The sequence below is a fragment of the Ixodes scapularis genome, unplaced genomic scaffold, assembly GCF_016920785.2.
Source record: "Ixodes scapularis isolate PalLabHiFi unplaced genomic scaffold, ASM1692078v2 PGA_scaffold6__148_contigs__length_123643588, whole genome shotgun sequence".
NCBI classification, from domain to species: domain Eukaryota; kingdom Metazoa; phylum Arthropoda; class Arachnida; order Ixodida; family Ixodidae; genus Ixodes; species Ixodes scapularis.
Genome location: NW_024609881.1, coordinates 75,275,838 through 75,303,575, shown reverse-complemented (window position 1 = coordinate 75,303,575; position 27,738 = coordinate 75,275,838). Strand labels below are relative to the sequence as shown.

The window sequence follows — 27,738 nt, the reverse complement described above, 5'->3', positions numbered from 1 at the left end:
CGCGAAGAGTACCTTGTTTTATGTTCCGTCTGCAGGCAATCGCATCCGCCTGCATCCGCGCCAGCGTCATATCAAATACCATGTAAGCCAATACTGGCAACTCCCGCGGATCGCGGGCGAAAAGTGATCGCAGTGCCCCTGGCGAGCTCGGAGTCTCCGCTAGCAGACGAATTCTCCCCAATGCATTGGTTTTGCCTACCTCCGTGCGAGGTGAGCAATGAAAAAAAAATTGCCACGGGTATTCGCTGCTTTGAATGTTAAAAAGTAGGTTCCACGGTATATGAAAAGCACCTGTAATGAACTTTTAAAAATGATGTGCTTACTTTTGAGTGCATCCACCTTGTGCGGTGTCAGCGGCTTCTGTGGGACCCTGTCCCCTCCCCCTGCGATACATCGATTGGAAAGCGTTCCCGTGAAGCTCCGTTGAACGAGCACCTCGGTGGACCATATGGCTACGGCTGCCCGCTTGACGAAGTGGGAGTCCTTCTGGAGGGCCATGAGCGTATCATAGGAGCTTTTTGAAATTGCCACCTCGTTCGAGAGATGTACCTGCAGATAACAACATGAGTGTTATGGCGTACCGTGAATTCACGAGGGCGCCCATCAAACCATTCGGCCAATCTTGGCCGCGACACGATCACATGGTCGTGTTGCCGCGGGGTCGATCGGGATCTCGAATTCGGCTCCCGACGCGCCGCTTTCTCTCCTAGCCACTGGAGGGCGCTGCAGGCGCCCCCGTGGCAGGCGAGGAGAAACCTCCTCGCCCATCGATAGATATACTCGGTGGGGCAGGGGGCGAGAGGCCTCTAAGAACTCCGGACGCGACCGAGACGCAGGCACTGGCAGGCAAGTGGGTGGCGACCGGATCTGGATATCGCGGGACGCGAGGCCTAAGGGCCTACTTTGTGTTTAGCGTTGGTCTTAACGTGCGTTTGTAAATATTTGTATAATGTCGCGTGTATTTGTAGTTTAGATTAAGTGTTTTGTAGCGTTGTGTTTTGTTGTACGAATAAACTGGGAGCGGAATCCCGCTCCCGTGAAAGAACCAAACTTTTCCTCTCTCGATCCGGAAACCCAACAAGCTGATCTCAGAAGCTCCAATTTGGGCTTTAGTCGGGTTTAGTGTGAGGCCGGCGATCCGTAGTTTGCGCAACACGTCCTCAAGGTGACGAAGGTGGTCCTCGAAAGTTTCCGAGTACACAATGATGTCGTCCAGGTACGCGAGCGCGTGCTGCCACTTGGCATCTCCGAGCACCCCGTCGATCAACCGCTGAAATGTCATCGGTGCACCTGTTAATCCGAACGGCATCCGAGTGAACTCGAACAAGCCTCGGTGACACACGAATGCAGTTTTGCTTTCGTCGCCCGGGCTCATCTCCACTTGGAGGTAGCCTTTGCTTGCGTCGAGGGTAGTGAAATACTTCGCCTTTCCCAGATTCGAGATGATTTCTTCGATGCTCGGAAAGGCGAAGTCACGTGCAGAGCGATGCGAGTAAGTTCTTCTCGGCGGCGTTGGCCCCCAAGTGGGTTGGCCCCTTTGTCATCGATTCCAAGAAGTCTCGACTGACATACACGCTGAGGGACCAGAATTCTGATCTCGTCCGCGGGACAGTTCGCCGATGTGAACTGTCCCGCGGACGAGATCAGAATTCTGGTCCCTCAGCGTGTATGTCAGTCGAGACTTCTTGGAATCGATGACAAAGGGGCCAACCCACTTGGGGGCCAACGCCGCCGAGAAGAACTTACTCGCATCGCTCTGCACGTGACTTCGCCGCAGAACGGTGTCGCCCACCTCGAACTGCGCATCGCGGTGCGCTTTGTCATAGGTGTGCTTCTGCTCCGCCCGCGCGCGAGCCCTGTTTCCACGGGCGGCGTCCAGCGCCCGCGACAGTCGCTCTCTTGTGCGCGTCGCGAAATCCTCGTACGAGGGCACCGCTCTGGCCGCGCTCTGTCGCGGGCGAAGAACCGCATCGGTCGGCGTAGAGAGTTCTCTGCCGAAGTTCAAAAGCGCAGGCGTGAACCCAGTGCTGCGGTTGAGGTTGGACCGCAATGCAAACGAAATCGAATCCAAATGCAGATCCCAGTCCCGCTGCTTTCGAGCATACGCCCCGAGCAGCGGCTTGATGTCGCGGTTCCGCCGCTCGGTCACATTTGCTTGTGGATGGTAACACGAAGTCTTACAATGCTTAATCCCGAGGGCCTGGCAGGTTGCCGCGAAGACTTTCGAGCAAAATATCGAGGCGTTGTCACTCACCAGTCTCTCGGGGAACCCGTAGCGACACCAGACCTCGGACAGCCTGCTCAGGACTCCCTTGGCTGTCACCTTCCGCATTGGAAACATCTCGACGAATCCGGTGAAGTGGCAAGTGACTACCAACACATGTTGATAGCCTCCGCTTGACCGCGGCAGTGGTCCCATCAAGTCGCAGGCTGCGATCTCCCATGGCCGCGTACTCACGATGGGCTCGAGCAGGCCGAGTGGTCTGCCGCCCCTGGGCTTGCGCTCTTGGCACACTGCGCAGCTACGGACATAACGGCACAGCTGCCCCTTCATGCCCGGCCAGGTAGCGAAACGGCGAAGCTTATGCCACGACTTCGGTGCACTGCCGTGACCGTCCGCATCGTGGTAGTGACGCAGCGCTGCCACTCTGAGATCGCGGGGAATCACGGTCTTGAACGACTCACTTGAATCGCTCTCTTCCGGGAAGTAGCGCAGCAGGACGCCGTCCCCATCGATCAGGTAAGATTCCAGCTCACCTGCTTCGATGTCTGACTCCTGGGCGATGGCACTTGGCCCTCTCGGTGTTCCGGAGTGCCGGAGCGTCTTTTCGCCCGTCTGGTCAGGATCCATCTCTTGCCTGAGCCGGTCGAAGATAGCGCGACAAAACGAATCGCTCTGCTGTGCTTCGTACAGTTCCGTTCGGTTGAACGCCGGTCCCAGAGAGGTAATCGCCTCAGCCAGCTGCGCGACGCCGCCACAGTGACGAGCGGAGCGCGAGGCGGGATTTCCCGTCTCCTGGGGGATGGCCCCGCCCCCGTAGTCTGCTGCCTCGCGCGGTGGGGGATCCACGGGTGCGCGGGAGAGCGCGTCGGCCACCACATTTGTCGTGCCCTTCCGGTACCGAATTCGGTACTCGTACTTCTGCAGTGTCAAGGCCCAGCGCGCCAGTCTTCCGGCGGGTTCCTTGATTCGGGAGAGCCACGCGAGGGCCATATGGTCCGTCTCGATCGTGAATTCCGTCCCCTCGACATAATGATCGAACTTCTTAAGAGCAAAAATGATGGCGAGGCATTCGCGCTCACTCACCGTGTAGTTCTTCTCTGCCGGGTTCAGCGCCCGGCTGGCAAATGCCACCGGGCGGATCTCTCCCCCTGTCTCCTGCAAGAGCACCGCGCCGAGTCCTTGGTCGCTGGCGTCCGTCTGGATCGCGAAGGGCCTATTCAGGTCTGGCAGTTTGAGGGATGCTGTACGCGCCAAGGCCTCGGTCAGCTGGAGGAACGCCTCCTCCTGCGGCGCCTCCCAGCTCCAGGGAGCCGCTTTCCTCAGCAATTGCGTGAGGGGTGCCTGCATGGCTGCGCAGTTCGGGATGTAGGCTCGGTAGTATCCTATCATGCCGAGAAAACGGCGCACTCCCCCGACATCGGTAGGGACTGGGAACTCCAAGATCGCCCGCAACTTGTCCGCGTCGGGGGAAACTTTTCCTCTCTCGATCCGGAAACCCAACAAGCTGATCTCAGAAGCTCCAATTTGGGCTTTAGTCGGGTTTAGTGTGAGGCCGGCGATCCGTAGTTTGCGCAACACGTCCTCAAGGTGACGAAGGTGGTCCTCGAAAGTTTCCGAGTACACAATGATGTCGTCCAGGTACGCGAGCGCGTGCTGCCACTTGGCATCTCCGAGCACCCCGTCGATCAACCGCTGAAATGTCATCGGTGCACCTGTTAATCCGAACGGCATCCGAGTGAACTCGAACAAGCCTCGGTGACACACGAATGCAGTTTTGCTTTCGTCGCCCGGGCTCATCTCCACTTGGAGGTAGCCTTTGCTTGCGTCGAGGGTAGTGAAATACTTCGCCTTTCCCAGATTCGAGATGATTTCTTCGATGCTCGGAAAGGCGAAGTCACGTGCAGAGCGATGCGAGTAAGTTCTTCTCGGCGGCGTTGGCCCCCAAGTGGGTTGGCCCCTTTGTCATCGATTCCAAGAAGTCTCGACTGACATACACGCTGAGGGACCAGAATTCTGATCTCGTCCGCGGGACAGTTCACATCGGCGAACTGAAACCCTTTTTCCCCAGGGAAGGGGATGAGCCGGTCAAGCGGCCGCAAAGGGGCATTCGCGGGCGCCAACGATCTCAGGAGTTCCTGGGACCACCGCGGCACAGCTACAACACGCGTAGCCGGAGGCAACCCGATGGGATCGGAACCTCGTAGAGTGCGTGGCCCGGGAAAGGGAAGAAGAGAGGGTAGCGATCCGAAATCGGCGTTCCCGGCATATATTTTTTTTATTGTTTTTTTTTTTTTTGTGGATGGGGGAGGGTGCCTCGGAACCCTTAGTGCTTGTTTTTCTTGTTTTTGCTTTGAATGTTTTTTTTGTTTGTTTTTGTGTGCGGCGTTGCTGTTGGTATTGGGGTACTGCTCCCTCGCTGGGCGCACGCCTTGGACTTTTCCCATCTTGTGCGTCATCGCCCCTGCGGCTGCTGCTTCGAGACGCAACTTGGTGTGCACGAATGGTCCTCTCTGGGAGAGGATGAAAGGAGGAGTCGCCGTTTGGACAAACACCAGCTTGGGCTGAACTCCTCGTCTTCTGGCAGCGTATTCCCCGGCAGGAACCACAGCTCGGGGAGCTTTGTGGGACGTCCGCGACGCCACGCAGGACGCCGGGGTGCAGTTCTCAGTGACACTGGACTTCCAGCCCCGCATCGTTCCGGGAGGGCGGTCGCAGCTGGGTCGCAACCACAGTCCCTCTCCGGTGCACCACCCTGTGGAGGGGCCAGTTTCAGGGTGGCCAGGCACACTGCTCAAGGACCCCGTTGCCCCGGAGGCCGCCGCCAACCTGAAGTCGACACAGTCTACTGTGAGGTGCTCGGGATAACTGATGGACCTCAGTAAGGACGACCCCTGGGACCAGCGGTGTGTGTGTGCGTGTGGGGGGGGGGGGGGGGGGGGGGTCTCCAGGCCAAACCAAGCGACGGTGTACCCAGCAGCCTAGCCGTACGTCTGAATTCCGGCGTACTTCGATTTTTAGGAGAGGGGAGTATGGCGTACCGTGAATTCACGAGGGCGCCCATCAAACCATTCGGCCAATCTTGGCCGCGACACGATCACATGGTCGTGTTGCCGCGGGGTCGATCGGGATCTCGAATTCGGCTCCCGACGCGCCGCTTTCTCTCCTAGCCACTGGAGGGCGCTGCAGGCGCCCCCGTGGCAGGCGAGGAGAAACCTCCTCGCCCATCGATAGATATACTCGGTGGGGCAGGGGGCGAGAGGCCTCTAAGAACTCCGGACGCGACCGAGACGCAGGCACTGGCAGGCAAGTGGGTGGCGACCGGATCTGGATATCGCGGGACGCGAGGCCTAAGGGCCTACTTTGTGTTTAGCGTTGGTCTTAACGTGCGTTTGTAAATATTTGTATAATGTCGCGTGTATTTGTAGTTTAGATTAAGTGTTTTGTAGCGTTGTGTTTTGTTGTACGAATAAACTGGGAGCGGAATCCCGCTCCCGTGAAAGAACCAGGCTGGACTCGGGTTGTTGACGGACCACGTGGGAAACGGCGAATCGGCGTCGGTACGCGATTTCCTACAGTGTCATGCTTTGTTCAAAGAACCTGCCCAAGAAAGAAAATACAGTTAAACCTTGTTGGTGCGTTTTCGAGGGGACTGCGGAAGACAAATATGATCTGGGAAATTTTAGCAAGTGATACCACTCTTATGAAGCATTTCGATGAGACAAGAAGCAACTCTCACACAACAAGCGGCAGTCAAGCTTCTTTTCGTCCGTTTCCTCAAATGAAGAGCCTACCGTAGAATGCTGTGCAACCACCCATACCACACTAAGCGCCCATACCAAAATTTGTAAGATCTGAGAAAATATGCATAGTACATTGATATGTAAAATTGATGACCAGACAAGCGCCCATCCCCCATTTTTTCGCGATTATCTCTAAATCTTGAGTGGGCGCTTGCCCGGTATTTTACGGTATTTATAAAAAAAAGAAATTTCCGAGCCACTACACCAACCCAGGTGCTCGGCTACATGAGTTGCTGCTCCTTGCACACGCGTGCAGAGCGGTGATGCTTGACGAGAGTGGCTAGGTGCAAGGGCTACATCGTAGAGGCAAGGTTAATATGATAACCAGCTGATATTCTCAGGAGACCCTGTTTGTCTTATCATAGCATCTGTGATCCTAGCATTTTGCCCTTCTCTACTTTTTAGCTTGATGCTCGCAAGATCACTGACATTGTGGCAATGGCATCACCACCACCACCATCATCATCAGCTGAAAATTCAGTTGATGCGGCGGACTGATGTTTTTGCGTTTCCTTTTTTCTCCCAAAACTATAGAATGGATTAGGTTGGCTAATGAGGGACGTGTTTAACGTTTATACAAGTTTGTTTGTGTTTCAATGTTTTTTGTTAGAATTTTATGGATCTTATGTCCTCACCCCTGCTATAATGCCGAACAGCGATGCAGGCCTCTATGTAAATAAAAAATAAATAAAATGACAACGTAGCCTGCACGTTCGACGTGCAAATTTCAGTCAAAGCAAATTGGGACACCGTGAAATAGCTTGTAGTTACAAGTCAAAACCTTTCTTTGCAGCGACACCATAATTGCCAATGTGCACAAACTTGTTGGGACTCCATGCAAAAATAAACTAGTGTCGCTAGTATAAGCAAGGAAACCGAGGACATCAGAATGCATGCATCGGAGAAAAAGAAGGAAAGATGGACTGGCTGTTGTGAAAGCCCCCTTTGTTTTCCACCCATTTCCCTCAATTTGCCTCTCTGCACCATGCGTCTTGACTAGCTGGGCATGACCTTGGGCTCGGCTCGGGAAGGAGTCTAACTTTTGCAAAAGCAAGTTTATCTCTTTTTTCTTTCTCTTTCTGCTGGATCCGTGAGTACTATGGGTGTAAGATAGGGAACCCTTGCCGTGTCGCCTGCGTCAAGCTTCACAGCAGTAGCGTGTGCCAGCACAGCGAAGTTCACTGCGTTGCGCCAGTGTGCTAGGAGCAGCAGCTCATGCCGTAGAGCACACGATTGGCTTGATGGCTCAGATTTTCCTGATTTTAGCGAGGCAGCCCTTTTTAGTTATGGTTATGGATTGACCCCTTATACAGTAATGTCTCATTAACATAGACCCCGATAGTGTAGACAAAACGTTTGGGACTGGTGGTTGCTTGCCATGCAATTGTTCCTCGTTAATATGAAAACTCGCAGGTCCAGACTATGGACGGCCACTTTGGGGATGGAATAGGTAAATACAGGCAACTTTGTCTCGTTACTATGAACAGGAGTTGATGAACACAAGGAAGAAAAAAGATTAGTGACCCACAGGTGTCCCAGTGTCTACCTGGAATTTACTTTTGTCTGTTCGTTGCCCGTTTTGTTATTTTTGGAGGCGGGTCAGCAACCGCAAGCCTAACAGAAAAAGAAAGAAAAGGTTATTGAATTCGAGAGGTTACGGCGTGTACCATGAATTTACTATTGTCCGTTGTCTGTCTTCAGATAAGACCTGCCGACCTCAAGGTGTCAGGGTTTTTTTTTTTTTCAGGCTTTCAAGTGGAGAAGTACCTATATCATTCCTTCCCGGGGTGACATTCATGATGAATCACATTCACTGTGCATAATAGGCAAGGCTGGTCGCTTCCACGATTAGTTCAAAGGTGGAAAAGACGATGATGAAGCGTAAGCAGACAGGGCTACACCTGCGAGTTATGCTTGTTAGTTCTCTAACCTACTTTCACCAATGGCTGCACAGCGGCGCGCCGATCACCATCCACGGACTGTATAGCAACTCAGCAAACAGGTGTAGCGAGTTGTTTTAAAAAAGCTTGATCAATGGTGTATTGTTACATATGTTACCTGGGTGATTCCATGAGATCGAACCTGCATGTTCACTCAACATTTTTATCTTTTGTGGTTTTTTTTTATATGTGATGTACACACAAATGCATCGCACAAAACTGAACTTTTTTTTCTCCAAAACGCGTCTTCAATACGAGAAAATTTTTTTTTCAAGATTGTGCAGAAGCCTTGCTTTCACCGCGGACTTCCCGAGCGGTAGGTGAGAAATGTTTTCTGTTTCATGTAACACACCAAAGTTTAAGTCAACTGTATGCAATTATTATGTGCTTTATGAATTAAGTAATATATAAAACATTCATAACTTTAGACCAGGTGCAACAAAAACACTAACTTTCAGGCCTTCTACCTCAATGTGATGGCCTTAGCGACTTTGAAAACTAGACATAATATAGGCCAGACATCTAAATTATTCCTGCAAAATATGAACTTCCGATAAAAATATAAAGATAGAAAAAAGTTATTTTGAAAAAATACATTTTAAAATATGTTAAATTGAAAAAAAAAAGAATGGTCTTGATTTTTGTTAAAATTTGGGGTACAACTCTCCTTAGGCCAGGCAAAAACAGCATTGCGACCCAACTCGTCGGTCGCAATGCTGTTGCGACCGACGAGTTCCCCCGCTGACGACCAACGCCAGTGGCCACGAACCAGGCAGAGTCAAAGTTCACGTGCAGTGAAGCTCTGCATCTGTGCCTATCCTGGGCATACATGCACAAACACACAAATGTCCAGATGACATCACTGGCGCGCCAACACCAACTCTGCCACCGCGCATTCGAAAAGAGTCTAGCTGAACTGTCACAGTAATCCACCTTGATGCACCCAAAGTTGTGGATTCTCTAAATATTCTTCAAGGAGGAGGCGTTTATGAGCCATCATATTTAGGTCGTTGTAGCGCATCGACAACTGTTCGTGCTGGAGTTAGGCTGAAGTCTGCTTGAATCTCGTTTATTAGAAGTGTAGAGAATAAGGGCACAACGCCTCAGGTACGAGGGTATGGGGCGCTGATGTTGCAGCGGAGCCAAGGGAAATGTGTATGTTTGCCCCATGGCAAACGTGAGCTCATATCTTACTCCTGACAGCGACAGCGAACCACCTATATTCCTCACTGGCAAACGTAAATAAGCCTCCTTGGCTTCGCCGTAACACAAGTGCCCCGTACCCTTGTACCTGAGGCGTCATTCTTTTATTCCCTACAGTTTTAATAAACGAGACATGCGAAGTCCAAGTGTCGATTAAGGAGCGCAAACTTTTATGAGTGCCCGTAAACAACCACAAGAAACAACCACAAGAAAAACAGTTAAAAACAAAAATTCTGGAAAAATAGTTTTTATTACAGCAAGCTACAACAAATAAATTTCTTATTTGTGGCAAAAATTTTTTGTACTCTTTCCAAAAAAAAAAAAAAAAAGATACCAGCAGCGAGGTAAAGCGAAAAACGCCAGAGTCAAGGCGCTTTGCAACCGCCAATTTGACCACTCAGAACTTTTGTACCAAGCAAATGATGCAACATGTTTTTGTACATTCTTTTTGCCTGGCCTAAGCAGGGTTGTACCCCAAAGTTCTAAAAAAATCGAGACCGTTTTTTTTGCTTGTTTTTTCAATATGTCCCAAGTTTTTTTCTGAAATGTTTTTTTTTTTCTAAAATATTTTTTTTTATGTTTCCATTTTTATTCGAAGTTCATATTTTGCAGGAATAATTTAGATGTCTTGGCCTATGTTATGTATAGTTTTCAAAGTCGCTAATGCCATACATATTCTGGTAGAAGGCCTGAAAATGAGTGTACTTGTCGTACCTGGTCTAAAGTTGTGAATTTTTTAATTCATAAAGCACATAATAATTGCATGCAATGGACATAAACTTTGGTGTGTAGTGGACATAAACAGGAAACATTTTTGGCGTACTACCCTTTGCCTGCCTTCCACAGGACCACAAAGGTGGCAACTAATGCAGTCCGCAGTGGGAGCACGGCCGTCGCACAATCTTGAAACATTTTTCAACTCGTAGTGAAAATGCCACATACAAAAAAAAAACGGAAAAAATAAAAATGTTGAGTGGACCTGCAGGCTCGATCTCTCGTAGAATCAACCACCTATCATTTGTCAGATCAGTGCTGCACCTGCATGCTTTCTGCACTGAGTTCGCTCTGAAGAGATGGGGGTATCTGTCCGATAGTTACTAGAGGAAGTGCACTATGGAAGATTCCAGTCAGCAAACCCACATCATGCTGCTTGAATTTTAGATGCTCTCACCTTGCCGTCTCCTGTGACTGCACCAATTGCTCTCTCCACGGCAGGGGCCTCCTCCCGGCATACAGGAGGTCCCATGGCAGGTTGCAGCTCTGTCAATGGTCAAAAATACAGGGAAATATTTCCTAGCAAACTAAATCGAATCTCCACGTAATGCGGCAGTCTCACACTTGCCATCTTCATTTCTGGAGTTTAACTTTATTTTATTTATTGTATTTAGGGCACTTAGAAAGGAGCTACCAGGCTGTCGTTTTACAGAAATGTTTCTAATATTGGTGGGTAAATTACGACCAAACTTTATTGACATAATTTACGCAATTAGAAAAGTAAAAAATTGCTTACCAAATTGCAGATTTTTTTCACTAATAAGGTCAGGATTACCTTTTTTATGCATTCAAACTGCCAGGGCTCTGAGCTCATTCTGTGTAGAGCACTTTTTTTTGCAATTTCAATTTTAAAATAGACTTCAAAAAAAGTTTGAATTTTAAGTGTTCATAGATAATACATTTTTTTCGCCTTATTCTTCTACAGTCGAGCCCACTTATAACGATATCCAAGTGCCAAGAAAATACCATCGCTATAACCGATAATTGTTATAAGCGGGTTGAGAAAAAAAAGTCAAAAGAGAGATCAAAACATTTTATTTGCAGGCAAGTAAGGTAGTGCAAGTGCAACTACTTGTTTGCAGAAAAGCCAGAGTCTGTCAGCTTTGATTGATTCACGCGAAGCTGGCACACTTCTTTTTCTAGAGCATCTAGATGTTCCACGTAGGTTAGCGGGAGGTCCTTCGCGAAAACAAAGTCCCGGAGGGACTGTATCATCCGCTGGGCATCCTGCGATGACAGTACCTGGGTAGGCTCCTCAACCGCGTCGTCGGAGTCGTCGGTCTCACCGCTGTCAGCAGCACGTACACGCGCGACAATCGCCTCATCACTGAGGCACTCGGACGTTTCCACAACATCGTCTGTATGAAGGAAGTTGTCCAGACCCAATCTTGCGTAGAATGCGCCGCAGGCACATCGGCCATGACGCCCCGTCCGCAGTGAAACGTAAAACAAAGTCGGAGAAAGATAATCTAAGCAGTGAGCACACAACAGTCGAGTGAGCAAGCGAGTGGCGCCAGTGCGCCGAGTGCGCCAGTGGCGCGCGGACGAGGCCAAAGCGGCGGCTCCGGGTGGGGAGTTCGGAAGGAAAGCTGCTCCTCCTCTCGCTTCCTTCCTAGCAAGCGGCGCAGTCGAGTCGTTTTCTGAGGGGTGGAAGGGATGTGTGGCGCGGGGCACAGCATGCCGCGGAGAGCCAGCGGTGGCTGGCATTTTTGGCGCGCGCTGTAACCGGAATCAATCGCTATATCTGATATCGCAGCCCTGGAGCATCGTAATAAGCGGTTTATTTTACCATTGAAAGCATATAAAAGTGGACGGTGCTATCGTTATTCATCGTTATAACCGATATATTGTTATAAACGGTATCGTTATAAGTGGACTCGACTGTAAACATATCATGCGGGCTGAAAAACTGGGTCCCATTTCCTCTTTTAAATTTCGTATTTGTAGAAGCTGCTACTAAAGCGGTTTCCACAAGATGCCATGGTGTGTGCAACTGAGAAAGGACAGATGAAAGCTATGTCGCAGCAACTCAATTGCATTTTCAAAAGCGATTGAGATTTACTGTACCTTCATGTCCCCGAGCTTGTTGGGAAAAGCGCTGGGGTGGCAGCGGTAGCGGCGCCTCGTGTGAGCGGCGTGCCTCCTGTGTTGCGACGGGCTGGTTAAGCTCACAGACTGCAAGAGGAAGGGACCATTATTTTTTTTTCCCATACATTTGTTCACGCTTCATCCTTCTAGAAAAATCTCATGTCATGTTAAAAAAAGAAAAAAAAAAGATCCAATGAGATTGGGCAGGTGATCCTTCGATTTGATTGAACTTTAGAATGAACCGATGATGAAACGATTGACGTGCTTAACTTTTTCCGATCTAAATGACATACAAAGCTTTGTACAATTTCATATTGCATTATGAGTGAGTCATTTCAAAGTGGAGTCTAAAGGCTCGTTCACACTCTTGCAACCGAGTACGACCGAGAGAGACCAGACCGGTCTTTAAAGGGGCCCTCCAACAGTATTTGAGCGTCGACTTTTTTTTGCGGTTTCTACACGCTACTGGTCCCCGAAACCCAATGGACAACGAAAGAGTTTGAAAATATTAGCGCGTCATATTTTAATTTGACAACTCGGAAACACCTCCTCCGACGGTGGCGCCGCGAGATGCCGAATGCGCGCGCAAAACGGCGCTCCCTTTCACTATACGTCACATTCTCTGGGTTTCGTGATTGGCGAGAGCCGTCCCAGGAATTTTGAAGTGAAATAAAGTATATCACACGTTATCCGTCATTATTTCTCAAACAAGTCATTCTTACAGAGCTAATAAAGTTGCAAAGTAAAGTTCAAAAAGGGCGAAAACAACGCCTTGTGCCTTGTCGCTCATGCGCGCCTCCCAGCGGCGCCCGCGACGTACCATCGCAAGCAGACGACAAGTGATCAGTGCAGACAACGTGCATCGAATTTTCACTTGTGCGCCCCCGGTCCCGGTCAACTAAAAGCAGTAAGAGGAGCGAGGGGAACCCTTATTTTCTTTTAGTGATGTGACAGACTTTTCACTGTTCGAGTGAAGTGCGGCGAAGCTCCCCAGTTTGTACCTCCTACTCGCCCGTCTCCCGCAACTCCGGTGGCAGAGTTGCGGGAGACGAGTCTTCCGCGGCTGTCGACGCGGACTGAGACAGAGACGCGGCGCTTGCGTGGAGTGTCCTCGTACGGCGCGACGCCCAGATCCGCCCTCAAAATCCGATAAGCCCTGTAAATTCATCGATGATGGCAACCCGATCCCAAAGCTACGATGGTTGCAACTAGGCCTAATGGCCGACGAGCCAACCGGGCCGACGGGGCCGACGGGCAATCAACCAAACTCGCGTCCAATTGGCCAACCGCTTTGCTCCAATCGCTGAACTGTTTCATTTTACGTCATGAAGCGCAATGTTTTGCTTATTAAAAGTTGTTTTCTGCAATATTTATTTTGCTAATAACTCGCAAGATATTGCAAATTTCTGTAATATTTTTTTTCCTCGGTGTTCCTGCTTTCATGGAGCTCCGTTTCAGCGCGAACTTCAAACCGGTCAAAAAATTATTGGTGGGCCCCTTTAAGCCTCTTGCGACTTCTTAGGACAGGATGCGCTGCAGCGGAGCTGGTCCTAAGAAGTCGCAAGAGGCTTAAAAACCGGTCTGGTCTTTCTCGGTCGCAAGAGTGTGAACTTAATGGATACAGAATAACACTAACTGAAGAAATGATATTGGGCTTCAGCCTTACTAGGTTTCCCAAAAACACGGGTACATTTTTCCCTAGTGGATTCGCCACGCACATCTTACACACCTCAAAACCCCTCACTCCGCACCTGGGAAGGGGCACTGAAATGACGCCAAGAACCTCTGTACAAAAACAACTCGCGTCTGATCGGAACTAAAGTCGGTCGCACACATGAAACACAGATCTTAAATAATTACCAAGGAATATCCATTGGAACAGTCATCCTACTAGCAAAGTCGAGGATGCGTGCTGCTGAAGAACAAGGCCTCGCTGCTGCTTGCTTGGTGCACCATTGGCGACAGTTGGCTGCACTAGAGCCTTTCAGAAATTAAATGTGGCAACTCCATACAGGATCATCACTACAACCTCTGATGGAGAAGAGCGAAAACGAGTGTGAGCTCCTTGTTTAAGCGTACTCGCTCAATGTGCCGGTTATTACGTTAAGCAGCCACAAACGTAGCTCTTAAGTGTCTTAAGTCTTAAGTGCTGATAGGAATGATTTCAAAACAAACATATCCACAATAAAAAATGCCTCGGCTATAAATAATAATTTAAAATTTTCCTTTTAGGAGATTTACTGTACCTTCCACTTCTTGGTCACAGTCAGAAAGATCCTGGGGCGGCGGCACCTCGGGTGGGCAATGCCGTTCCGTTGCCCGTGCTGTGCGACGCTGGTGGCACTCACAGTCTGCAAGAGTAAGACAGAGCGTACGAGCCATTGTAACTTTAAAGGCAATTTTTGAAACAAGAAGCCTGTTTTAGTGCACTTCATATCAGAATAGCTCATAGTTCAGAGCAGCACGAACATGATCGTATGAAGGTCATCAAGCGGCCGGTCGTTAGTTATAGACCCATAAGTGAGATAATCAGTGGTCCACTCGAAAGCTGAGACACTAAGGGTGCGTGAAGAGTGGTCCGAATCAAATAGCGCACTGTCATCCATAGCCGTCGTGGTGCAAAAGAACTCCAAAACGTACCAGCACACTTTGTAGCGTTGAAGGTGGGATGGCGTAGTGCTAGTCATTTTGATCTATTTGTGCATCCAATGGGCAGCTCTGTTTGTATTGTATTATATTTTATTTTGTGTTCTATGGCGAATAGAATTTCTCGGAGTTTTTAAGAATGCACTGTACTATTTTTGGGAACAAAAACAATGAAATGAAAGATGTTTTGGTGAGTTTGTGCGTGACAAAACAAATGCAACTGGAATGTTTGTTTCATTTTAAGTTTATCTTTTTATGGCACCATACACTCAGCCGTGTCAATCTGCAAAGGTCTTATCCGTCGAAAATATTTAACCGCACAGGATATCCGAACTGCACGGATATTCCCCGCCCACAACATGAAATTCAACGAGTCTCATCAATCGAACAACATATATTGTGTGTACCCCACGGTGCCGCGTTATCCAAATAGGATTTGAGAAAGGTCTCAAATAACACAGAATGTCCAATATACAGTGTCGACAATAGTCAATTCACGACGATCGGACGGAATACGGCGTGTTTTGGGGCACGTGTAGAAGAGAGCTGCTTTTTTGCACAGCTTCAAAGCAAATGAACGAACGTGTCTATTCCGTCCCCACACCCCGGACCCGACCCCATCAGCTATTTTTCGCAGACCCGAAATATAGCCAGGAAAGCTTTGTGGAGATTATCTCAACGGAAATAATCCGCCAAGAACGTCGAACTGCATGCATCACGTGCCGCTTGTCGTTCGCTCTCTTCGTTCGTTTCCTGCGAAGGCCGAGCAGGCTACGAGCCCTGCTTTTCCCTGGTTCTCGCAGTGGAAGATAACACACAAAGGTTAAGCATCTTAAACAGGCAAATAAAGTAAAAGCTTTCAAGAAAGGCCGGCGAACTCCGAATGCACAATGCAGGTGGGGAGTCACGCTGACCGGGTTTCCACAGCTCAGGCGGGTGGCAGATATTTCTGGCTGATAGAGGTCGCTCGATTCGCAAAATGGCGGCGGCCAGAGAGCTCTATTTGCAAACGTCTATAGAAAACCGCCACAATTTACTTTTAGCATTGACCTAAGTGAAAGAACCAATCTGGGAGAGGCAAAGCTGGACTATCCAGGCTTTTTATTCCATTATTTGGAAAGAATAAAATACTTTTCATTTTATTCTGACCTGCAATCTCATAGTTTTCTCATCTATAGCAACTGTTGTGCAATGTCTAACCTGCATCCAGCACTAAAGCATATTGACATTTGAACCCTGTAGAGGGGAGAAAAGAGGGGACAGATATCACAAACCAGCACTGTGAAAGGCACGTAATGCTTTTTTGAGATTTGTGTTATCCGTCCCTTCTTTGCCCCGCTCTCCAGGGGCTAAAACGTCAGTAGTGAACCAGCTTGCCTGCACCCTTGCATTAAATGAAGCATATGTGTATATGCCAAATAATTAAAAGACAAAAGCTTTTCCTTGGGGCGTACCTCTTACTGAAAGACGCTCAAGCAGTTGTTCTTGCAGGCGCATGTTAAGCTTCCTGAGCCGGGAGTTCTCACGCTGGAGTTCTGCGAGCTCGTGCTTGGAGTGGCCTTCTTTCGAGATCTCTCGAACCAGTTCATCGGTCACAGAGGCCTTGGCAGCCATGCGTAGTCTTTTCAGTGGTTTCGAAAACTGAAATTGAAATGAATGGCTTGGTACCAATATGTTGAGGCAAATATAAATCGAGACATGTCATTCTTTCACAAAAAATCTGCTGCATGAATGCCAACTTTTTTGTTTTCTTTTCAAGCAGGGCACATGTTCTTTAGTCGAGACACAGAAAGGCTTAAAAAATATAGAACCTCATTTGATATGTAGTCCCGACTGTTACATTCACTAACACCGGTCCCCTATTAAAGGGGCCCTGCAATTACTTTTTTACTAAATTTTAATTTGCACCGAACCTTAGCGCACTGAACGTAGTAACTTAATCAAACTTTTATTTTCTTGAATTTCGCTTTATTTTAAAAGTTATAGGCAAATTAAAATTACAAAAACAAGCAAAAAAAATAACCTCCTTCATGACGTCATTGGTTGCTTCGGTGGCCATGAACTAGAGGAGGGATAGTGAGCTTAGTGAGCGCTCACGGGCTGCCGCACTCCATGTTGACGGCGCGAGAGGATGCCACTAAAGCATGTTCTGGATAGGCTGTATACAGCGGGCAGCCAGAGGGGCTCTCATTGCATTTGCTGCGTGATTGAACACTAATTCGGCGTGACACTTCATTGGCCACAAACGACAGGAAACACGGGGTAAAGATCAGTTCAGAATGGGAGCCACTTTGTGCTGTCATACCACGAAATGGCCAAACCGCCAGACAAAGCTGCTCGCCGAAGGCCTTCGGAACGCTCGGAGCTGGTCGGATCCTCCAGTCCCTACAACCGCAGCGCCGCCGCATACATTTGGGACCTTTCCGTGTCGGCGCCTGCTCCCACTACTCCTTTCTAGTATGCGCCGCTTTTTCCAGCGCTTGGTGGCGGGTATGTCGATGGGTCATTTCCTGTTTCCGTACTTTATAAACTGCATTTGTTTCTTTTCTGATCTAAAATACTGAACAAAAATTACTTTTATAAATAATTAAAACGGTTTGCGCAACTTATATTTTGTATTTCGACTAAAAAGAAGCTTTTTAGCGGCTCTGACCAGTAGTAAGCCAAGGACCAAAGACGTCACATATCGTGCCCTTTCGGTACCGCGGGTCGCCCCCGTCGGTGGAGGAGGTTTCCGCGTCGTCTGGTTAAAATATGACGCACTGATATTTAGTTACCCTCTCCGTGCCTGCTGGCTTGCCCGAAACCCAAGAGACGTGGAAACCGCAAAAAAGGTAGTCGGTTAAATATGATTGCAGGGCCCCTTTAAGGCAAATGTATTGGTTCACCACCTGTTACTTACAATTGCTTTCCCGGTTGTTACATCCAAAAGCTGTCACCTGGCACTGCTGACACAGCCAACATTGCGCTTTTGGGCCGCATGCAGCGGACTTTTAGTCTTGTACTGGCAACATGCACCTCTCTGCTGGGTTCTTTTAAAGGGACCATGAAATGATTTTAAAATCGAGTTTCATCCACCGCACGTCGTAAAAGGTGTGAAAAGAAACACAAAAACACAAAAATAGGGAGCCCAAAAAAATTATTTGCTATAGAACTTTTAAAAGAAAACTGGACTCTTTTGCGCCTCCCTTCCTTCGCCTGTTCACTACGATGCATACGCAGAATCGGTGCACGTCAGCCGAATCCACATCGCCTATTGGGTAAGAGCCTACCTCACCAGCACCGCGATCGTAAACAATAAATAGCCGGCGAATGTTTCCTAAAAGTTTTGTTAAATAATATTCAGATCCACATTTTGTAGCATAATTAGAGATGTGTGGCGAAAATTGCCAAATTTGATAATGCTGAGAGCCAAGCGACATCTATCGTGTGGTAAACGAAGCAACTACTGCGCGTGCGCAGTAGGGCAGGGCCGCCAGCTACTTGGGTGACGGCGACCGACGAACATTTATTTTCTTTGTTTTCCTTCCTCTCAAAACTCTGACTGACTGAACGTTTATTTTTCTACGTGTTCTTCCCGCGCGTGCCGACTTCAAGCAGCAAGAAAACAGTACTGAAAACAGACCACGACGAACAAGAACGCTGTATTCACCGACTCCGACGAAGCGTATAGGCCTAGCAGGCATTCCGACTCGGCGCTGCGTTGCTTCGTCGCAAGACCGTCTGCCTACGACCGGCTGGCGTGCTAAATGGAATATGCCCGCGCGACCCTTGTGGACCCTTCCCATATTATAGTTTGATCACTGACCTCAATTCTAGATTAAGAGGTGAGGAGGTCAATCTCTTCCCCTTGTTTTCCGAGGCAGTGTTGACGAACACTCGTCGAAAAGGGACTCTCGTCGATTCTATCTTCTTGTTTTGTGTGATATAGAGCTGAAATAAACGCCGTATGGATTGCCTTCGTAACACGGTATGTACACTTTGTTATTGGTATGCCATTTTTATTCTGACAGACTGCACGTCACTGTCGACCCCGGTCCAACCTTTCTTTGCCGAGTGTCGCGTCAGTATCGAGTTGCAATCGTAAAAGAACGGTCCCGAAGCACTTACCAACAGCGCGAATACAAGACTTCCATCAAGCGCGCGCGTCCGCTCCGAGTGTAAACAGGTATTTACGTGGCTCTTGCTGACACTCGTAGTTCAAACGTATCTTTTTTAACGTCGGCTCGCTCCTGCATCTCCGAGGCCGCGAAAAACGCCATCTACGTCGCTTTGCAAACGACTGACACGGGCCGGTCCTTCTGCCAACAATGACGGGGTGGTGACAAGACTCGCTGCACTTCCCAACAGGCATACCGGCGTATGGGACTAGTCCCATGCTGTCGCTGTAGCGCAACATATCTCATTGAATTTCGCTCAGCTGCGATGCGGCGATGAGAGGCGCCGATTCAGGAAATACGTCGGTGACATCAGCGCAGTAAAACCTACCGGCGCACCCCAACTCGTTGCCGCTAACACTCCCATTCTCCTACTGCCGAGAGAACTTCCGGTTCCGGAAACGGTCTACGTCACGGCTTCTTTTGCGGTCAGTTGGAGAGAATGAAAAAGTCGATGTTTCAATAATTTTTTGTGTAAAAGTTAATAAACCGAGACGAAAACGGATGCCTGTTCGGCATTCAGTGAACATTGACGGTTTAATATAAAAGTTATCTGGAAAAAGTAAAAAGGTCATTTCATGGTCCCTTTAAGTACTGAAGTGAATCCAGGGTCAAATTTGTTTGAATTCATATCAGCTATACTCCGATCACTCTAAGCTGACAGCGCAGTGCAAGCTGCACGTTTGCTGGACCAATCAACGGTCTGCTTCTTATCGCTTGACCTCGCTTTCTGCCTGTGTGCATGTGGAGACGAGGTGATCTCGCGGTGCAAGGCCAATAGTTGACTGGTCCAACGAGCATGCAGCTACCACGGCACTAGAGTGTAGTTATCATTATCGCCGCTCCAAGTCTGTTTAGGGTAACTCAACCAGCTTCAAAATTTAAAGGTTTAAATGCGCCGGCCTCTAACGTGTGGTTTAGTTTTAGAACGTCAATGGCTTCGCTCTTGTCGGAATTATAGATGGAGCCAATAACAAGGCGGCGGGCTCAGTGCGCTGCCCGGTTCGATTTGGGGAGAGGAGCAGGAGCTGGGAAACTTGGTCGCTGCTAGACGTGAATGAGCGCAGTTGTCAGGTATTGTGTTGGAAACGATTTCTAGCAAAATGATCGTAATGGTCCCCTGAAAAATATATCAATGAGGTTCTACTGTACTCATCAGCATAAACCTAAGCCTGCATAACCACTACTAGCTCTACCGAACTGTTTAATGAGCACCTACGGATTCCGATGACACCTTCCTCTTCTTCGTGGCTGAACGTTTCTCCCTGAGAAAGTGGTCCATTTCTTCTTTAGTCTCTAAAAGCAGCAAAAAGAATGCCCGAGTATGCATATTGCACGGTGGTTCAATTACCCTCATTTACCACGTTAAACCAGGTTTGGGTATTCGTCGCAAGCTAACATCTGATGAATTCACAGAATGACGTTATAGCAACAACTATATTAGTATACTCATTAATTAACACAGGAGTGGTGAGGTATGTCCCAGCATTCTGAATTTGTGTGGCACGACTGGACAGCAGTGACACACTGTAAATGACATCACTTTCACAAGCTTGGTATTTCGGGATTGTTGCGAAATTTCGGGAATATTTCGCAGGCAGAAAATTTGGCGATTGGGAATGATATTTCGTGGATTCGTGTCCATCCTGTGACTTATTCATGTGTCCAATTTTTTCGCCCTTTTCATAAAATCGCAAAATTCAGGAAAATTAACTATACGTCTGCAGTACTGACAAAAGCACTGGCACGAGGGTATGGTTCGGGCCAGTGCTAATAATAATGTTCTGATAACAAAAAATTATACTACAAGACTACGGTCTCGCACCGGTGGCTTTTTAACAGTGCTGCAAATGTTTGTGGGACGCAACATAGTTTACAGCCTCTCAATGCGAGTTTTCTTAATGGCTGTGTCTACAGTGTCGCCCGACGGTCCTCCACTCGTGCCTGCAAGCGTCGTCCGAAAAAAAGTCAGACGACACGTGTATCCCAGTATGCGGCTGTTAATTACAAAACTATTGACCTACTTGGCCCCGCCGTATACGCTGCTTCGCGCCGTCCAGCGGGGGAAGGGTGTCCCATACCATTCTGTTCAGCGAAATCTCATCAACAACATTCATTAGTTTTTTTTCAATGTTAATAGCAAAAAAGAAGAGTAAAGCTATACGCACTATGTTGTGCACTTTGGCCAGAAAGGGCTACACGCACTATGCGGAAAGCTCATGCAATTCGGGTCAACCTTTTCGAACAGCGCGTGTATCACTGGTGAGCGCGTTCCTTCCCCTCCCCTCCCCCCGCTTGCATTCACGCCACTTCGCAGCGACAGTGTGCGGCTGCTAATTACAAAACTTAACCCATACACGCCGCTTCGAGGCTTCCATCCGGCAACCCAGGCCCCGCTGTCCCCACTTGCACCTCTGGAAAGGGAGTCCCATACCATTCAGTTATGCAAAATTTCGTCAACAACATTAATTTTTTTTTGTCTTAAAGGGGTTTCGCAACAATGTTTTTGACTGGTTTTTAATTTGCACCGAATCTGAGCGCACTGAACGTAGTAACTTAAAGGGCAACTCCACTCAAAAAGTCGACCCTATCTAAATGACTGATATCGCTTTAGGGGGCCAAAATACGGTCATACCCAAAATATCATGTCAAACCGACGCCGCATTACCGATTAAAACCAATATTGAAAATGTTCTCCCGGCTCGGTTAGCGGCCCGAAAGCGGGTGAGCAACGCTGGCACCGGGTGAGCTAGTGAAGCAACACAGGGCAATGACGTAGGTCTAGTCCTACGCTCTCGTATAGACCCTTTCAGGCAACATTTCATGGGCGCCGCCATCTTGACGTCACGTGACCCTGCCGCCATAGCCGCCCTTCAGTTTCTCGCCGTTCCTCCGCGTTGTGTGCTGCACCGGCCACTACCGGAGCTTTGTTTTCGCATTATTTTACGGTCCGCGTTGAAATCGTGTGTCGTCTTTAGGTCTTTTCGATATTTGGGGCTTTCATTTAATCATTTGATATCTATATTTCAACATAGCTCTTGCATTTTCTTATTTATGAAATGGAATCGGACAGCGAATGGATCGACGATACAGGATTATGGCTTCAGAGACCATGTAAGTTCATCCCATTCTAACGTTTTTCTCGCTAATAAAGGGCAGTCAACACCCATGCGACATATACAAATTTCAACTGACGCAGTAAGGCAGTCCAGTCGTGTTTCTCGCTGCATGTGCGCGCTCGTTTCCGTAGAGCCGACCCGCATGTAAGCGATTTTGCGTGCGATGAGACGAGCGACGGCGGGAACGACGAGAGTCAGCGACGAAGATTTCTCACTGCCGCCTGTTGCATCGCTCGGTTTTTTTGGGTTTCTAGAAAACGTCGCTCACCGTCTTGGTCGCTTGCTCCCGTCGCTTCCATGCGGTTTGCCTCGTCGCGCGTCTGCCCGAGTGACGGCGAAGCGGGTCACCGTCGCTTGTCTCGTTGCTCGCCGAATCGCTTGCATGCGGTTTATACTAAATATCAAAGCGCCAATGGTTCAATGCTGTGTGGATGGAAATTAATTGAGTATAAACCGCATGTAAGCGATTTGGCGAGCGACCAGATAAGCGACGGCGACCCGCTTCGCTCTCACTCAGTCAGTCGCGCGACGAGGCAAACCGCATGGAAGCGACGGAGCAAGCGACCAAGACGGTGAGCTACGTTTTCTAGAAATCCCAAAAGCAGGCGATACGACGGGCGACGGTAAAAAATCTCCGTCGTTCGTCTTGTCGCACGCTAAATCGCTTACATGCGGGTCGGCTTTATGGAAACCAGTGCGCACATGCAGCGAGAAGCACGACTGTGATAGCCTTACTGCGTCAGTTGCGATTTACATATGTCGCAATAATGTGTCGCAACACATTATTGCGACACATTACATATGTCGCAACAAAAACGTGAGAATGGGAAGAACTTACATGGTCATTGAAGCCTCATAATTTTGTTTCGTCGACCCATTCACTGTCCGATTCCATTCTATAAAAAGAAAATACAAGAGCTATGTCGAAATATAAATATCAAATGATTATATGAAAATCCTAAATACCGAAAAGACTTAAAGAAAATACGAGATTTCAACGCGGAACGTAAAACACAAAAACGAAGCTCCGGTAGTGGCTTGTACAGCACACAACGCGGAGCAACGGCGAGAAACTCAAGGTCGGCTATGGCGGCCCGGAAAGCGCGCGAAGGGCGCGCCGACTGGTGGCAGCTCGAGTAACTAACTCGCTGAAAGCGTCTATACGGACGCCGCGGACGCTTCGTTTCCGTGGCATTCTGCGATTCTGCTGACGGCAAGAGTGTTACCACGTTATCCTGTGTTCTCTTATTTTTATTAGCGTCCAAGCAATTCATTTAACTCCAGCATTGCTTCCGTGACAGCGCGAAAGAGAGCGAAGCGGTACTGCTCGCTCACGCGCGTGTCGTGGAGCCGGAGAGATTCGCAGGACTCGCGTTGGGCAATGTCGACACGACTTGTAGTGCTGCGGGTTGCACCGACAATCCGGTGCGCAACCCGGAGCTGCGGTTCCACCAGTTCCCAAGAGACCGGAAGAGACACAAGGTGTGGGTCGGTGCGGTTCGCCGGATGGACTTCGGAAGACCGCCGACTTTGAGCTCCAACGCGAAGCTTTGCTCCCAGCACTTTACATGAGACATCTACACGGGATCTGCGGCTGCTGACTGTTCCGGGTTTCTCCACAAAATATGCGTCTTTAAAGAACGATGTGGTGTCGTCGCTGTTCGCGTACCGTCCGCCGGCTGCTCCGGCACAATCGGTCGGACGCAGCAGGTCGCGGCTGATTTAACTAGCGTGCACATAAAGGCACCTTAGCTTTATCAACTTAGATCGCTTGTGGATACATCTGTCCATCTATCTCCTTTTACTTCTTTTTCTCTCGGTCCGCGAGCAAGAAACAAATACAGTCACGCTGCGCTGGCACTGACCGCGTCATATTTATGGCAGTCGGATTCGCTTTTCGGCCGGCAAATTTATAAATACACACTCAAACTTACTACTTTTGGTGCATATTAACAAAGTGAAGCGGTAAAAAAAGAAAATGTGTGACTTAACTTCTGTTTTGAAACTCCACGTGGGGCTGAGCCGACATTGTCGGTGCGTCGGCTCCGGCAATGTCGGCGCGGGACCAGAACTAGGCCATGCCGACGACGCGCCACTAATATCAGTGTTGCTAAGCTGCTTCAGCCGGTAGTTTCGGTTTCGCCGTGCCGCCGGAACGATATTTAGATTCGCGATATCTACAAAACTATACACACTACCGAAAAACAAATTATATCTCGTGATTCAGGGTCGCCGACTTCGACTAAACAGATCATAACCCAAAAAAGCGTAAAAATGGAGTGGAGTTGCCCTTTAAAGAAACTTTCCTTTCCTCGAACTTCACTTTATTTTAAGTTAAAGGCAAATTAAAATTACAAAAACAAGCAAAATATAACCTCTTCATGATGTCGTAGGTCTTGACTTGAGTGGCCGTGAACTAGAGGAGGGGTAGTGAGCTCATGGAGCACCCACGGCTGCCGCCCTCCGTGTCGACGGCTGGAGAGGGTGCCACTAAAGCATGTTCTGGATAGGCTGTATAAAGCGGGTGGCCAGGGCGGCTCGCATTGCATTTGCTGCGAGATTAAAGACTAATTGGGCATAACACTTCATTGACCACAAACAACCACAAACACGGGGTAGAAATCAGTTCAGAACGGGAGCCACTTCGCGCTGCCATACCGCCAAACGGCAAAACCGCAAGTCAACCCTTCTCGCCGAAGGCCTTTGGAACGCTCGGAACCGGTCGGATCCTCGAGCACGACCGCAGCGCCGCCGCATACATCCGGGACCTTTCTACGCTCGCCTCTTGTCGGTGCCTGATCCCTCTACACCTTTCTAGTACGCGCCGCCTTTTCCACTGCTTGGTGGCGGGTATGTCGACGGGTCATTTCTTGTTTCCGTATCACCTGCATTCATTTCTTTACTGATCTAAAACACTGAAAAAAGGAAAACTGCTTTCATAAATAATTAATACGGTTCGCGCCACTTATATTTCGTATTTCGACTAAAAAGAAGCTTTTAGCGGATGACAAGTAGTAAGCCCAGGACCAAAGACGTCACATATCGCGCGCTTTTGGCACCGCAAGTTGCCCCCATAAGAGGGAGGTTTCTGCGTCATCCGGTTAGAATATGACGCACTGATATTTAGTTACTCTCTCCATGCCCGCTGGCTTGCCCAAACCCTAAGAGACGTGGAAACTGCAGAAAAGGTAGACGATTATATACGATTGCTGAGTCCCTTTAATTGTGAAAAGGAAATGTCGTAAATATTGCCAAACGCAAAAAAAAAACAAGAATGTTATAAAAAAAAAAGGTATGCACACACTGGGGATTGAACCGGGGCCCACTGCATATGAAGCAGACACCTTAGCCACTATGCTATGCCACTGCTTCACGAACTTGTGGTAAACATATGTTTTATATGAGTTTGCATAGTGCATTTAGCCATTTCCGGTTGAAATGCACGACATAGTGCCTATAGCTTTCCCCAAAAGAGTAATGTTGCAAAGTATTGCCAAATGCCCCCAACAAAACAATGTTGGAGAAAAAAAAAAGTATGATAACACTGCGGATCGAACCCGAGTTCACTGCGTATGAGGCAGACATTTTACCACTAAGATACGCTGCAGCTTCAAAAAACAAATTTTGACAGGCCAAGAAAAAAAAAATGTGGTTAATGTGGTTTTGACAATTTGCTTTACACAAGACTTTCGGATGGCACTTGAAGGCGCGAGTGGAGCGCCGTCGGACAGCACTTGAACGCTCTGCAAAAGTGCTGTCGCTCAGCACAGGTGTCACAAAAGAAAATTTACACGGTCTTTTTTACCGCAAAAATAAACTAGGCATCGCCGAACGCTCATTCCCCAAAGGTAGCGCTAGAGGTCACAACCAGTTGCCAAAGTTTCAGCCCGATCCGATAAATTAATCAAAAGTTATAAGTGATTTTCTGAAAATTTCAATGGAAAAGGGAGCCCATTTTTGCCCGTTTTCGGTTTCTGGTGCCATAGAGCCCCATCTGTTCGAAAACTCCGTCGGCCGCCATTTTCCCTTTGAAATTTTCAGAAAAGTACTTATAACTTTTGATTAAGTAATCAGATCGGGCTGAAACTTTGGCATCTGGTTGTGACCTCTAGTGCTACCTTTGAGCGGAGAATGAGCGCTCGGCGATGCCTAGTTTATTTTTGCGGTAAAAAAAAATGTGTAAATTTGTAAGCAGTGAGAGAGTGCAGGCGAGCTGGTAATCAATCGACATCTTGTAAACCCTGAGATGGGGAACGATAAAAAAACGGACGAACACAACAAAATCTCTTTTGTGACACCCTGTACTCTAGACTAGAGCACTGCACGGGCCAGAATTTCTAGGCCCGGCCCAACCTGGCCCAGTAGACACGGCCCAGGCCCGGCCCAAGCCCAACAGAATGTTTTATTTCTAGGCCTGGCCCGACCCAACCGGGCCTGGTAGGGACATCGCCTGGGCCCGGCCCGAGCCCGATGGCAATTTAAAATATGAGCTCGAGCCCGGCCCGAGCCGGAAAACTGGGACCAAGTTTTGTTTACACAATAAATATGCCGACTTAAAAATTTCCACACATTGTAACCATTGGGTGTGCAGCACATGGACTGAACCTGCTCCTCAACGATATCATGCACCTGAAAGTTTTGGAAGAAATTTATGAGATGTCCAGGAAAATAATCAAATATGTGAAACATACTCACATAGTTGCTGCTGCGCTCCAACAAAAACAGGACTCAAGATACGCAAAAGAAATTTTACAACACTTAAATTGGCTTGTAAGACAAGAATGGGCGAGACACCCTCTCGTTGCATAGCCTTCTCAACAAGGAAGCACTGCAAGCGACTAATCATGAAAGATATCGGGGTGACCAAACCAATACGCTAGGCCATCTTGGATGAGGATGTGTATTGGAAAGACCTTCGCAGCTGCCTAGACTGGAATAACTTTGCACTTAGTTTTTTTATTCGATGAAATTAGAATTTTCTTTCTAACTTTCTAAATTGTTGATAACTTTGTTATCAACAATTTAGAATTTATGGAACACGACTGTCCAGGTACGGCCCGGGCCGGCCCGAGCTGGCGCGGCCAGAAAACGTTTTTGTTCAAGCCCGAGCCCGGCCCGGGCCCGAAAATATACGTGCTACCCGGCCCGAGTCATGCCCGCGGGCCGGGCCGGGCTCGGGCTTTCGCGCGGGCCGGGCCGGGCTCGGGCTTTCGCGCTGGCCCGAGCCCGTGCAGTGCTCTACTCTAGACACTACGTTTCTTAATACACTCACAATATAACTTATGACAATATAACCGCCTGAGAGTACGCCATAGACGGGGGAAGGTAGAGAGGAGGTTCCAAGTTCCAACCAAACTGGCGTTATGAATGGTCCGCTTACCTGTCATGTGTAAAAGCTCTGCCTCGTAGTAACCACCACGCGTCCTGTCATCTCCTTCCCAGTAGACGCTGTATACATCTCCAGGGTTGAAGTCCTGTGCGTGCTCTGGATGGAACCTCTTGACGTTGCCGGATGTTGTAACTTTCTTTACTTTGTCGAAAAGAAACTTGACGTACACGAAGTACTCCATCTCGATCCTAGAGTGTGGGGACGCAGTAAAAGTGCGCAGCCTGGGGCGTAGTAAGATGCTGAAGCCCGAAAGCACAAAAATAGAAACAGGTTTAAACCAGAGCAACAGAGCCGACGAAGCGCCGAAACAGTCAAAAGGCAACGCACAAAAACAATGACAGGCTTTGCTGCTTTTCGTTAAGTCTCGCGGCATGATTCAACTGGCGCTGCAATCTAGC

The 27,738-nt window shown here is 48.6% G+C and overlaps 1 protein-coding gene across 1 annotated transcript; it reads right to left on the bottom strand.

Annotated features, from left to right (window-relative positions):
- Positions 1–452: 452 nt before the first annotated feature.
- LOC121048643 lies at positions 453–27,521 on the bottom strand. Its single transcript, XM_040505211.1, has 6 exons — positions 27,332–27,521; positions 14,276–14,380; positions 12,009–12,116; positions 10,339–10,427; positions 532–549; positions 453–458 (listed from the first exon to the last, which is right to left on the bottom strand). Exons 1-6 carry the CDS (start codon positions 27,519–27,521, stop codon positions 453–455), a joined length of 516 nt encoding a protein of 171 aa, XP_040361145.1.
- Between the last annotated feature and the right edge of the window lie 217 nt (positions 27,522–27,738).